At 35.7% G+C, this 14,873-nt stretch overlaps 1 protein-coding gene across 1 annotated transcript in view; it reads left to right on the top strand.

Moving 5' to 3' along the window:
- The window catches only part of LOC116512952 (follistatin-related protein 5-like), a 190,275-nt gene that overhangs the window by 106,710 nt on the left and 68,692 nt on the right, over nt 1-14,873 (top strand). Inside the window, exon 3 of the mRNA XM_032223654.1 lies at nt 10,978-11,174. Within this exon, the coding sequence (XP_032079545.1) occupies nt 10,978-11,174 (197 nt within the window). The remainder of the gene's footprint in view (nt 1-10,977; nt 11,175-14,873) is intronic.

Below are 14,873 nucleotides of genomic sequence, written 5' to 3'. Positions count from 1 at the left end.
TCTTCCTTTTCACTCGCAAGTAGTAGATTAACATACAAAGATATTTCCTATGACCAAAAAAGCTTATTACAATTTTCAGAGAGACCCTAAATAAGAATAGAAAATTATCTACAAGCTTATTTTTATAGTACTACTATTACTGCACTTGAATAAAGCAATGCTGAACAATGCTGTATTTTCCTCACAAGAAAAACATTGCTAATGCCATTTGGCAAAGTATATCAATTCTATTTCTATTGCTCCAAATTAGGAAGGAAGGAAAGAAGGAAGGAAGGAAGGAAGGAAGGAGTGATTTAGCCTTAGGTAAAGAAATATCTATGAATAAGCCAAAAGGGCAGGACTCTCTAGTAACTGTCTAAAATTTTATTATACTGCACTGGATTTCATAGCAGACTAATTTAGTTATTCAGAATATTTCATCATTTGAACCACACCATCAATTTGGTAGTCTCTGATACTATTTTTCCAATATTATCATGCAACTTTAACTTTTTAACTATTTAAAAGCTTCTTTTATATATTATGTGGTGTTTTATGATGGGTGGTCTCTCGAACTCTTGCTGAATACTAACTATTTTTTAATTGACTGTGTAAAGTATTTCATTAAGATATCCATTAGAAGGATTTGGTGCAGTGTGCGGAGTTATCAAACTGTATGGCTTCATCTGGTTAGCCATCACTACATGATCAAATCACCATCAGTATTAAAAATTAAAGGGATTAGATAGTAAACCTAAAACTTCCCAAGATTGGTCAACCACATGGAATATGTCATTAAAAATCAGTCAATCAATCAAATAATTTAAATGTTCATTCTTTGAAAGTTATACCATAAGTACACTGATTGTTAAAAACTGTGCAAATCATTTGACAAAGATGCCAAAGATCTTTTGGTCAAAGTTGCAAAGCAGCAGCAACAGCTGCTGAGAACCTCAGGGAGCCTTCAAAACAATTTCACCGAGTCTTTGAGCAGCTGTGACTATTGTGCAGCTTCAAGGAGTGGATTCACAGCACTGCCTTGCATATTGTATTATTTGCACAGGCGTATTGCATGCTGTGTACAAACCTAAGAATAGTATGTTCTCCTTTTTTTGTTACTTACCTAACCAGTTAGGCAAGTACAAAGATTTTTGAAGCATCACTCCAAATCTTTCTAGCTCCTTCCAAAATAAAATTATTTAGAAAGGAAGACTGGTTTGATGTATAACTCTCATAATTTTTGGCTCAATCCACAGGTCGTAAAGAGACCATAGTTGCCCACACCTGCTTTAGATAGTGAAGCCAGTTGGGTACTTTCAACTAGTCACTTCCTCTCAGCCTTAGGAAGAATGCAGTCATAAGCCACATTCAGAAACATTGCTACTGAAACTTCTCCACGGCCTTCCCTGTCAGAAGTCTTCTGGCATAGATTTCTCCATGGGATCCAATCAGGAGTCAAGATTGAAAAAAAGATTGAAAAGCAGAAACAATTATTAGAAAAGAAAAACAAAGAAACTAAGCACACATCTGGAATAGTAATGATGCTAGCCATTGCCAAGATTTCTGTCATCTGCCCATCTGTAGTATCTCATTTCCCACTATCTGATAATCTGCTTTTTTTTTGTTTCCATTATTTTAAATGCCAAATATACGGACAGTCTCCGTATAAGAGAGATTTAACACACAACAAATAAACGTTAATAATGGAATAATAGATACCATAATTTAATTATATTGTTAGTCAATTAAATAAATAAATAAATATACTAAAAGTGGTATTCTTTTTTGCAAAAACCAAGAGCCGAGGTGGCGCAGTGGTTAGGGTGCAGTACTGCAGGCCACTTCAGCTGACTGTTATCTGCAGTTCAGCGATTCAAATCTCACCGGCTCAAGGTTGACTCAGCCTTCCATCCTTCCGAGGTGGGTGAAATGAGGACCCAGATTGTGGGGGCAATATGCTGACTCTGTAAACTGCTTAGAGATGGCTGAAAGCCCTATGAAGCGGTATATAAGTCTAACTGCCATTGCTATTGCTATTGCTACTACTATGCAGAGTCAAATGCTCAGATGTTGTACATGTGAAATTTTGGATCAGATTTGGGGAGAGATAGAGACAGATTTTTTTTTGCAGAAAGAAAAGAGAAGACTGTTTAGTCCTTTGTACAAGCAGGTATTCACTTTCATGCTTTTGGGGCAGCCAATTAACATGCATCCATACTTCTTAGCTATGTTTTCTGGCCATGAAATTGCTGTTTTTCAGTGAGCAATTGAGAGAATATGTGGATTTTTCCCAACGGATGTGAAGTGGGACATGAAAAGGGCCATTATTTTAGAGTGGCATTCTTTTGGCTATTTACATCACTGGCTGCCTTAAAGGATGAAAAATATGAACAGCTGGCAAAAGCAATCACATTAAACAGGACACTTTCCCTACTTCTTATAATAATCTGTTTACATTGCTCTATGTTAAATAACAGATAATGTCTTGCTCCTAGAAATAATATAGCAACTATATCTAGGAATGTGACAGGAATATAGATTCTAGTGAATGCTTTACCTAAAATTAATATCCATGTTTGTTGATATAAGAAAGCCTGAAATGTTTCTTAAATAAATTCATTGCAAGGATGACTGCTAATCTGTACTGGGAAAAGGATTTGGTTCCAAACTGCTTTATGAACTACTTGCATGAAATGACCTGGTATAGCTGTAGGAAGATCTGAGACAGATACTTTTAGGTAGTAATTATAGGTAATCCCTGCTGTTGCCTAACAATCATTTGAAGTTACAAGAATTACAAAAAGTTGCTTATGATTCATTGTTGAAGTTTTGTCTGCCATATCACTCCCTTGATCACATGATTGTATTACAGGCGCTTAGTAACTGGCGTGGTAATTTATGACAATTGTAGCATATAATGGTTGCATGATTGTATTTTGCAATTGTTTTGGGCAAAAAATTCCTATTGGATAAACTGGATTTGGATTTACTGTCATGTGATTCACTTAAGACCACAATATTTGCTTTACACTGTAGTGACTCACTTAATGGCTTATCACTTAAAATCATAAAATCAAGCCTGGTCACATGGTGACTTAACTTATGATATCTACGACATGATTAAAATTCCAGAGTGTGGGTGATATGTAGCCATAATAACATTGTTTCTCAGAAAGTCAAGGTTGACTGGCCCTGCAGCTGTGATGAGATGACTGGGAGGTAACTCCCAGCTTGGATGATACCTGATTGGATCATGTGATGGACATGTGGATGCTGGGCAGGGTCTTGAACTTTCACATGGGTGGGGTAAACCTGGAAACTTTCAGATTTTCAGGTTTTCCCAGATGTGCCAATATGACATTTCAAATAAAATGGGACTTTGACAAAACTCAAGCTTCAGCATCTTCTTTCGTTAGGGATGTTACCTGGAACCAGGGGTGGGTTCCTGCCAGTTCTAACATCTTCTATAAAAGAGGTTCCACAAATCTACCGTGCCATTTAGAACCAGTTCCAGCTCCCTCCCCCTGCCCTTCTGCACCACGCTTGCCCCACCCACCACTCATTGATTGGCTGGCTCATCTGTCACCCTGCCCGCCTCTAAGAGTCCTATCTAAACCTTAAAATCTTAAAGCTGTCAATTTTGAACATCCCTGGGTTTTTTCTAAAGGGTTAGAGGTGCAAGGGTCTTGTAACGTGACAGCTTTAAGACTTGCACACTTCAATGCCAGGGTTCCTGAGCCAACATGACTGGAGGAGGAATTCTGGGAGTTGAAGTCCACAAGTCTTAAAGCTGTCAAGTTTGAACACTCCTGGGTTTTTTTTTTTTCTAAAGGGTTAGGGGTGCAAGGGTCTTGTAACTTGACAACATTAAGATTTGCATGCTTCAAATGCCAGAGTTTCTGAGCCAACATTTTGGTTGCTAAGCAAGAGTGTTGTTAAGTGAATTTCACCACATTTTACAAGTTGGCCACACCCATCCAGTCACATGACTGCCAAGCCACTCCCACCCAGTCACATGGCTGGCAAGCCACTCCCACAAAGCAGGCCATATCTACAGAAGAGGTTCTAAAAAAATTGAAAGCCACCACTGCTTGGAACCCTGAGATATCTATTCTTAGGAGTGTTTTAGTGAATTCCTTTATGGAGGAGAAGGTTGACTGTGATGTTCTGTAGTTCTCTTTTCATTTTCATGCATTGCAAATGGAAACTTAAAATGTATAAAATTGTATATAATCTATTTTATCTATTTATTTATTTATCTATCTATCCCTCAAATGATCACTGTTCTTGTATATAATGTGCATAATGACAGGCTTCCTAGTAAATTGTCTAAATATTGATTTGTTTTGTATCAGTTGCTGAGTGAACTAGAAAATATGTTTTTTTTTTTAACTAACCTGAGTACAAGTATTATTCAGAAGCAGGGTGATGTGAATAGGTATGCGATGCAAGAATTTACTAATGATATATGACTGGAATGAAACAAAAAGCTCCATCCAAAAAGTATACTTAAATATTGGAAAATCTAATATAAAAATGTAGCCTTTAGAAACAGAAATAGAAATAGTTGGATCCAGAGAAAATGGATTAAATAATAACAGTTATCTGAAGAGATTTAAGAGTCCGTCTTTCCAGAGAAAAACTTCATGAAACAGTTAAAGGATAGCCTTGGGCAAGAAATATTTCTTGTAGTGAGAATTCCATAAGCAAGGAACCATATCAATTGCAACGTATTCTCCAGTGAGTTCAAACTTAGTTATCTTACAAGTAATTGACTAGGAAGCCTCTATTTTTTGGTGCGCTATATCCTAATGATTCACTACCTTTCTGGATTGCAAATCAGTATGACATCTGGCACTGTGCATAATAAATTAGTAAGAATGAAGAACAATAATATTTTGCAGAAGTAATCAGATGTAATCAAACTTAAAACGTCTGAATCTCAGACTGAATTGGGTTCAGCCAGATTTGGAAGACATCTGAATAAGAACATGTTCCTCTGAAGTAGGCAGAAAATAAATAGGTTGGAAACAATTGGTCGCCCTGTTAGATAGAGAAGGGGAATGCAATATGTCTGGTCCTGCTTGGTCTATCAGCAGCTTTGACTATGTTCAACCGCAGAATATTTTGGGGCCAGCTCAAAAGGAGGTTGGGAGATAGCAACACTATGTTGCAATGATTCTCTTTCCTGAGTGATGAGTTATGGAAGGGATGACAATAAGAGCTAGAGTCAACCAGTGTGATAAGCCATTCAAATTCAAATACTATCAGAGTCTGAAGCTGGTCTATTTTTAATTTTGAGTGGCTTGTGCACCGATGAATGGATGTGGCTCACAGTTTGGAGTTCCCACAGTTCTTATCTGAACAACAGGTAGAAGCTGAATTGTACAATTAGATCTGGTGTGACAATTGTAGGCATTCTGGAGTCAGAAATGCCTTTGTTAATTTGCAGGTGTAATATTGTAATTTCTTCTGAATGGGCTGTACTTGAAGACTGTCCAGAAACTTCAGCTGCTACAGCATGTGGCAGTCTGGCAGTTAGATTCATACATGTTGATGCCACTACTATAAGAACTGCCAGATTTTTTCCAAGTGCAATTCAATGCCACCTGCTCTGGGCTGAATCTAACTATCTTGTAAGCATTTATACCATAGAGGTGGCATATTAATTACTACTTGGGTGAGAAAAAGTAAAAACATACTTTTCCTAAAGTAACCCTGTGTCTTATATTAGAAATTGTTTTATTAACAAGCTTATTTGACTAAGGTTGTTTATTCCCAAAGGGTATGGTGCAATTGATGTAATGGCTTTAGGATTTACCAAGTCATAGATTTATTTAGGACTCCTCAAATTTTATACAGCTAACCATCTTCTCAGTTGTGGGATACTAATTATTCTGAACAAATAAATTTATTTCCGTCATTTAACTACATTCAAGTTTGTCTGAAACCTTCTTCATATATGATGCTAATAATTGTACACAATACAGTAATCAGCGTAAGGTAAAAAAGAATGAATACTTCCCAAAATTTTGAACCAATATATAGATGTATACCCCAAAATTGAATTTCCTGTTAATGCAGTCACATTAACTTCAATTTATATGCAGTTCTAAATTAATTTTTATTCCAAAGAGGTTTTTTTTTTTGCAAGTATCATTACTAAGCTATGTAGTAATTATTCTCACCTGCGTATTTGTTTGCTGAGAGCAAAGTGAAAAACATGCTTACTCTTTTAAATTTCATTCTGTTATGTTTGGCCTATTTATCCAATCTATCAAAATTATTTTGAATTTTATCAACAACATTTAGGTAAGTATCCCACCCAATTGTGTGTCATCCACAGATTTCAGAAACACTACCTTAACCTCCACATCCAAGTCATTGATAAATATGCTGAAGCTTATTAGCTCAGGACGCCTTCTCGTGATAAGTCAGTGAACACTCTACGAATAGAATTTTCAAACCATTTTTATAACCACTCAATTAACACGCCATTAATAGTCTTACTGATCAGAACCTCCATGACTCCCAATAAAGGGATTTTATCAAATACTTACAGCCTGAAAAAAACAAAACAAATCAAAGTAGGGACAATTGATTTCATAAAAACACAGCCCAGCATTAAGCAAATAATATTTTAAAAGCACAACGTATTTTAATCTTGCATAATTTTTCTTTTGAACTTTCTTGGTATATAGTATGATATTTGCATAGCATTGACCTAAAGGCATTCTGAGCTATAATCTCTTATCTTTGGAATCTATGGAGGATACAGATTCAATAGCAAGAGCTATTGCACTGCTATTTTTGAATTTGATATTTGAATTATTAGCTGCTAGAGACCATTTGCAAGCCTTGCTTGAAAGAAAAATATCCCAATAAGCCTTTGACCAAAAATATTTTTCTCCTCTTTTTAGAGTATGCAGCACTATTATGTAACACTAATAATTGCAAAAACACTTTTGTAAATCCATGACTAAGTTTATAGTAGAATGCAACTCACAAAAGCCATTCTAAGTCTCCACAGCCTAATTCTTGCCCCTTGGAATAGTAGTGTGGTAGTTCTTGTCTTCAACACTGCTTTTCTAAGTCTTAGATCATCTAGATAGACATGGTAAACAAGTAGACCAACCCCATGTTCAAAGTCTCTTGTCTTGTGTATCACTAAATCCTCTAATTACAAATGGGTAATGGTCTCAGAGGCTGCTCATAAGTCTGTTTTGTTCTCAAGTCCAACAAGTATAAAAAAACAGTTCTTACCTTACATAGATGGGAGCATTACACTAAAACATAACATCAATGTTATATGTTTATTCTCTGGATCTGAAATGGAACATTTCAGATCCAGAGAGCCAAGGTGGCGCAGTGGTTAAATGCAGCACTGCAGGCTACTGCTAGATCAGCAGGTCAGCGGTTCAAATCTCACCGGGTCAGGGTTGACTCAGCCTTCCATCCTTCCGAGGTGGGTAAAATGAGGACCCAGATTGTTGGGGGCAATATGCTGACTCTCTGTAAACCGCTTAGAGAGGCCTGAAAGGCCTATGAAGCGGTATATAAGTCTACTGCTATTTTCCATGTTCTTGAAGAGATGATCCAGTGAAGTTTGAAAGGTGGTCGTCTCTTTTGCCTCATAAATGATGCTGTAGCAATGTGTTGCATCATGGATAGCTTGGTGAAGTACTTGGCATTAGGTCCTGCATCTTAAATTATGATAATGTTTCCTCAGTAAAGTTGAAGCCCTCTGCCCTCAGCAGCAAAAGCCATGTTGGTGCAATGGTTAGAATGCAGTATTCCTGGCTAACTCTACCCACTGCCGGAGTTTGATCCTGACTGGCTCAAGGTTGATTCAGCTTTCCATCCTTTTGAAATTGCTAAAATGAGGACCCGGATTGTTGAGGAAAAGATGCTGACATTGAAACCACTCAGAGTGCTGTAAAGCAGTATGTATAACATCTCAGTGCTATTGCTATTAGTCTGGTCCACTTTACTTTTCATATTAAGACCATAAGAATTCTGTGAGATTCCACTGTAAATTATAAATGTGTAGCACTGTAAAAAAATGACCATCATAAAGACCTTGCCCATGAATTATTTTCATAAACATAAGCTTACTTAACATCTGCATGGGCAAATTAAACTTTTGCCCAATGATCTCATCTATGATCTTTGAGTCAATAAGAATTATAGCTCTAAACCTGAGTTTAAACATTTAACAGGAGTAATTTCCCAATGATACCAATTTTTTGCACATTTGTTCATATATCAAATTTGGAAGCAACCCTTCTCATTCGCAGAATGATTCTGAGTGATGTACAATTAAAACAAATATTCTAAGTGAAATAGGTTTATTTGGTGACCAAATATCCAGTTATCAACATTACAAGTTTTAAAATTATTTGATAATCCCTGTGGATCAAAATTAGTGACTTATCAACCACAATTAATTTACTCTCCCTTTGTCTGTACAAGTGTAATTTCAGGTTTTTTTTAACAAAATGGACATTATTGATTGGTTTTAGGTAAGATGTTTATATTTTTCACAATATTAACAATTTTTAAAATACCTTTCACATATTTAGTGAGCATTATTGTTCCAACTCAACCAAAAAGATGAAATTTTATGCATTTCATTTTTTATTTAAAACATTTGTATAGCAACCCATCTTATAGCCAATTTTGGGTGGATGCCAATCAAAAGTTAAAATAGCATAAATACCTATTGTGGCCCAGCAGGAGCCATTGGAGCTCCCACCAGACTCCGACAGCGAGGGGCCCTATGAGTCGGCTCTGGAGGATGTGGAGGACCCTGGACAGGGTTCCGACTCCGAGCAGGGCACAGAGAGTCTGGTTGGCCACCAGGAGGCACCTGAGCCTTGGACCAGTGGGGAGGAGACAAGGGAGAGTGATCCAGAAGCCAGCAGTGAGTTGTTCCTGGATGCACACCATCGAAAAGCTAGTCAGCATCAGGAACAATTATGCAATTACAGGAGGTAATTGCACTCAGCTGATGGTCATTAGGCTCCTCTCCAGACTATAAAAAAGACTGCTTGTGACATGCCCCTCTTGCAGAAGTCAACGCAGGATTGAATGTCAGAGGAGAGAACTGTGAGCTCGGCAGGCTGGATTGCTGCCAAGCCTTATCTGTATTTATTGCTGCCTGAGTTTGTTTGAGTTGCTACCAAGATCCTTATCTGTTTGTTTTGCTTGGCTTTCAGCCACCGAGGTTTTGATGTCTTGTTATTAAAGGACATTCCATTTAAGCTTGTCTCGGCATTCGTTACTGGATGGAGAAGGGGGTCAGAACAAATACTACAGGGCGGGGCATAACCTTTTCCTAGGGGGTCACAGCAAGATCGACAGCAGTTTACAACTTCCGCGACACCTCATTTTAAAGCCCATAAAAAACTGAATTGAATGAGCTATTAAATGTTAAATTTGCTTTAAGAATGGCTGGAAAATTCGATTCGGAAGAACAAAGGATCATTGACAGAATAAAATGCATTGCCTTTCGAGAGGCTCGCGATGCTGGAGCGACGTTTATCAATCGAAAATGGATTGCAAACAAATTGAAACGTCATCCGGATTGGGTTACTGATAATTGGAACAAAACAGCCCAAGAATGTTTCACAAAATTTGGAGAAGGGCGTCCTCTGCAACTGTCCCAAGAAAGCAAAGCCATCATTGCAACTGGCAGTCGCAAACAACGAAAAGGAAACCGAAAAGTGGCCCAAGAAATCCTTCAAATTCGTGGAAAACGAGTTGATCAAAGGACAATCGGCCGATATCGAGAACGAGAAGGTTTGAAGCCATTCCACGTCATTTGCAAACCATTGAAAACTCAAACACACGTTCAAGATCGGCTTTGGTTGTGCGATTGGTTGTCTGAATGGACCGAGGAAGATTTTCTTCATTTGGCGCCATCTGACGAATTCTTCGTTTATGCCATTCGAAAACCGAATTTCCAGAACGATCGAATTTGGGCTAAAGACGTCGACAACATCGCCAAACATGAACGATATCGACAAATCATTCGCAATCCGACTTGCATCGGGATTTTCGTCATTTTCACAGCCAAGAAACTGCATTGGGTTTTGAAGGATAAAGGGGAATCCTGGGATGGCAGTTATTTCCGTGAGAAAATTTTATTGGAGAATGTCATTCCATTTCTCAGTGATCCAGACAATGTCTTGGTGGTTGGTGAGGCTGTCTTTCTTCATGACAAAGCTCCTTGCATGCGTGCAAATGCGACTCAGCAATTGTTAAAGGAAAACAATGTCGAATTTTGGGGCAATGACATCTGGCCGGGAAATTCGCCAGATCTCAATCCGGCAGAGAACATTGGGGCCATAATTAAGGATGAAGTGGAAGCTCTGATGATTCAGGAGCAAGGTCAAAATCGATATTCGGTTGAAACTTTGAGAATGAATTTGGAAACTGTGTTGAAAAATCTGGAAAATCGAACGGAACTGTTTGAAGATTTGTTGTGTTCTTATCCACCTCGTTTGAATGCTGTTCGAAGGGCTAATGGTGGTCATACTGACTATTAAATCGTGTCAATAAACTCAGTTTTTGATGGGCTTTCGAATGGTGTATGAATTATTTGTGTTGTTATTACAAGTGTTGCTGTGACCCCCTAGGAAAAGGTTATGCCCCGCCCTGTATAGTAAAACTTTAAAACTAAACACATTAAAATGGTTCTAGCCTACAGTATCCTTGGAATATGTTGAGCTGCTGACTGGACATCTTGGATCCTGGGCCATCCAAATTTGTAAATGCAGTTCAGTTTTTAAACCGATTAGACCAATCATATTATCTATTTTATTTTATTTTTTAAATGTATATGCTATCAAACTGTCAAGTGACTCTGTTTTAATTTCTGTCTCATAATATTTTACTGAAAATATATTAGTAATATTTGTGCTAAAAGAAACTGTAACAAAACTGTTCTTTTTTAAAAGTGGTATGATACCATTAAATGTGATATTGTTTTGACAGGGGACAACTGCAATTCCATTGATTACAAGAAGATGAAAAATTTTCTGCTGGATCTACAGAACAGAAAATATATTCTACAAACAAAAGAAAGCATTACTGAAGATAAAATCGCTTTGAAGAAATTATTGGTGGATCAGATGTTTAAATATTATGATTCAGACAACAATGGACTTGTAGATAGTAATGAACTAACACAGGTAATATTTCAATTACATATTCATTGCTACAAATTTTACATGTAAAACAGTAAAGAAAAAAATTAACTTTTCCAAGTGAGATTAGTAGCATCTGTTACTGTCTTCATTTTTTTTGTAGTACTATTTCTGTGGAAACTTAACAAAACAAAATATTACTTTTCATATTAAGAATAAACTAAAACATTGAAAAACAGAAAAGTCTCACAAAGAAACTCAAGTGATGCTGTTGATCTCTGATTTTGGAAAAACGTTCAGGACAGAAAACTAAAAACATAAGAGCCGAGGTGGCTCAGTGGTTAAATGCAGCACTGCAGGCTACTGCTAGATCAGCAGTTCAGCGGTTCAAATCTCACCGGCTCAGGGTTGACTCAGCCTTCCATCCTTCCGAGGTGGGTAAAATGAGGACCCAGATTGTTGGGGGCAATATGCTGACTCTCTGTAAACCGCTTAGAGAGGGCTGAAAGCCCTATGAAGCGGTATATAAGTCTACTGCTATAGTTAATGCTCATTTGTCACAATTATTTTTGTTCATTTTGCTATGGCAGTTTAAACTTTTCTGGAGTTTTCTTTCTTTCTTTCATTTTATTTTGGGTGAAAAGTGCTTCAATGTATTAGTAAATCAAGTGTGGGAAATTCAGTCCAGTATTATTGATGTATGTGTAGTGTGTGAGAGCATATGCATTTACACATATCTTTGATTTCATTAATCTTCCTTCTGTGAAAGGATTATATAAATCAGCATACATGACTGTTACTGATTCAGACATTATCCCAAATGCACTATGAAAGAATATAGTGCATATTATTCCTAAAGCTAATAAATATATGCATAGAAATGATGCTTTTTATTTGCGAATATTTACTAATATTACTTACTTTCCCCAAAGCTTCCAGTCTTTTAAATTAACCACAGATTTTAGAAATTGTATCTAACATACCAGGAGAGAATCTAATTCCATTTTGAGTCAATCTAGTTTAAATTATTATATGAAAACAAGCCAAAATCTGAAAATATGTTTTGATTCAGAATAATATGTTTAATTACAGGATTTTATTGAATCAGTTCCAATTATTATTTGAACATTTTTGAACATATTTTTCTCAGTGTGCATTTTTTTTTGTTTATTAAATGTCTTTATGGGAATTTAATCAGGACTCTTGTGTCTTTGATTGGAGCAAACAGATCTATACAAATTTCTGATTGCATAAACAGTGGGAAGTCCTGTAGATAATTAATTCACTGAAAGCACTGGAGAATAAATCCATCTTTATTTTCTCAAACAAATAATAGTCATTCCACCTCTGCCCAAGGGTATAAACTACAAATCCAATATATTATTTTACAAGATTGGCAGCATTATACAAACAGAATAAATAGTAAAATCAGTAGTAATGCTAAAAGTCAGGCATGAGAAATATTTGCTGAGTTCTGCAGGTAAATTTAGATATAACAGGATCAAGCAATGTCCTTTAGAATTCAGTCCTTTATAGCAAACGCATTATTATGAAACCATAGCACTGACAGATCTGTCATATGGATCTATCATGTGGAGAGTTTTAATACATTACTTTTTATTTTCTGGAAAGAGGAAAGAGCAGACTGGTTCATCTGAATATCTTTTTCTAATTACCCTTATCTTGGAAGAGGAAATTAAAAATATGCAAACTTTTAGAGGTCCCTGATCAAAATATAAACTTTAAAATAAACTTGACATAGATTACATAGAATAACATCCTATATTATTCATGTTCCAGACAATACAAAATTGAATATAAGGAAGCTGTGACCTCACTCTGGTTCAGGAACAAAATATAGCTTATCTTAAAACAAAAGCATGTTGCAGTCATTATTATCTTCTTAGGGTTATTCCATTTAACAATGAAAGCTATAGGAATTGTTACATTCCTGATTTAGGACCATGTATAACTTTTGTCCTATGGTCACTGGGTGGTTAGCATCACCTTTCTTCTTCATCTTCAACTGTTGAAGACCTATACATGGAATAACTTTCATTTTTAAAAATCATTTTGGCTATAAACAATGAATAAAAGAGAGAAGTTAACTTGTTTCTCAAATGTAAGTCCAATACAAACCCACTTCAATCTTAAAAAAGAATCTAACTTCTCCCAAGCTTGAACTATTCATACCTTGCCTTTTTTTATTCCTTATTTAAGAAGGAACTGCCAAGGTTTCTAGATGTATCCTCATTCAAATGATTGGATACTAGCAATACCAATATATTATATCTCTCCTACTCCTGGTTTATGACAAATTACTGAAATTCCTCTGAGTTCCATACATAATTATGGGTGTTGATTGCAATTCTTATAACCATCATATGAATATTTTCCTACTCAGCTATAGGAAATCTGGGGTTTTAATTGTGCTGTTTGAGAGATGCCACAAATCAGAATGAACATCCCAGAATGAAATTTGCTTTGTATAGCCATTTTCATTTTCCTAATTACTGTCTTACCTATCTAATTGCAAATTTTCAAGTAAATTTTTTCAAGCACAAAGGCAAGATCTGCTGATATCTTGAGTACAAAAGAACTTGGTGGAACAGATACATGCCCAACTCTTGGTGATAAAATGAAATGCATATTTATTGATAATGGCTTTTAGTGAACCCCAAAAGAGCAGACATATTTCTGCTCTTTTGGGGTCCACAAGGTCAGTTAAGTTTGTCTGAAAAACTATCCATCTTCATCTTATGAAGGCAGACTTCATGAAATATGTTATGTGCCTAAATCACAATTTTGAATTTATTTGCATCTATCGAATTAAGTATTTGTTACAATAAATAAACAACATTAGAAACCTTGAAAGTTATCAAGATTTACTATTTAATACATTCACTGTTGGATGCCATTCACTTTTGGATGGTTGTACCACTGAAGAATAGTTTTATTTGGTGAAAAACAAAGTATTTCACACTTATTGGTGGATAAGAACTGTCTTAATCATATAATACGAATGTTGCAAGTGCTTCATAGTCTACTATTAATGTTTCAATTACAATTCATGATTGTTTTTTTAATGGATTGTCACCTAAATACATTTAGAATTGTAGCAGGGTTCAACCTATCTAGTCCAATCATCAATAGTCAGAATACAATTTGTGGGATAGACAGTAATAGCTCCACCATTGAAATGAATAGCAGTAGACTTCATTAGAATACCTTCATTATTTGAATTATATCTTCTCCTTTATCATTTTGGAAAGTGCTGAAATCATAAAGTTCTTTCATGAGCATTTAAATGATAGATTGTTGCTATTAATGGATGATTGACTGATTTTTTTTCCTATTGTTTTATTTGTGTTTCTGTCTTTGTATTTTATTCATAAAATCTGTTTTACTTCTTGTTTGTGATTGTATTTAAGCGATAAATATGATTTAATTTTTTTAAAAAATGGAACTGCTATGAGCCACTAGGAGTCTGACTGCAGAAAAGTCTGTTGTTAATAAATAAATAAATAAATAAATAAATAAATAAATAAATAAATAATAAAATAAATAATAAAATAATAAAATAAAAATTCTTAATGAAAACAGATATTTATGGTATAAATTAGCAACCAGTAGAAAAAGAACCACCACTGGAAAAATAACTTCAAGTTAGACTTAAAATGGTACAATATTAAGTAATCCTGAAGATTTCAAGTTGAAATTGTAGTAGGAAGTACTGGATATTGG

Source organism: Thamnophis elegans, chromosome 9 (assembly GCF_009769535.1).
Source record: "Thamnophis elegans isolate rThaEle1 chromosome 9, rThaEle1.pri, whole genome shotgun sequence".
In the NCBI taxonomy this organism is placed as follows: Eukaryota; Metazoa; Chordata; class Lepidosauria; order Squamata; family Colubridae; genus Thamnophis; species Thamnophis elegans.
Note: the sequence above shows the minus strand (reverse complement) of the source record. Positions and strands in the feature narration are given on the sequence as shown.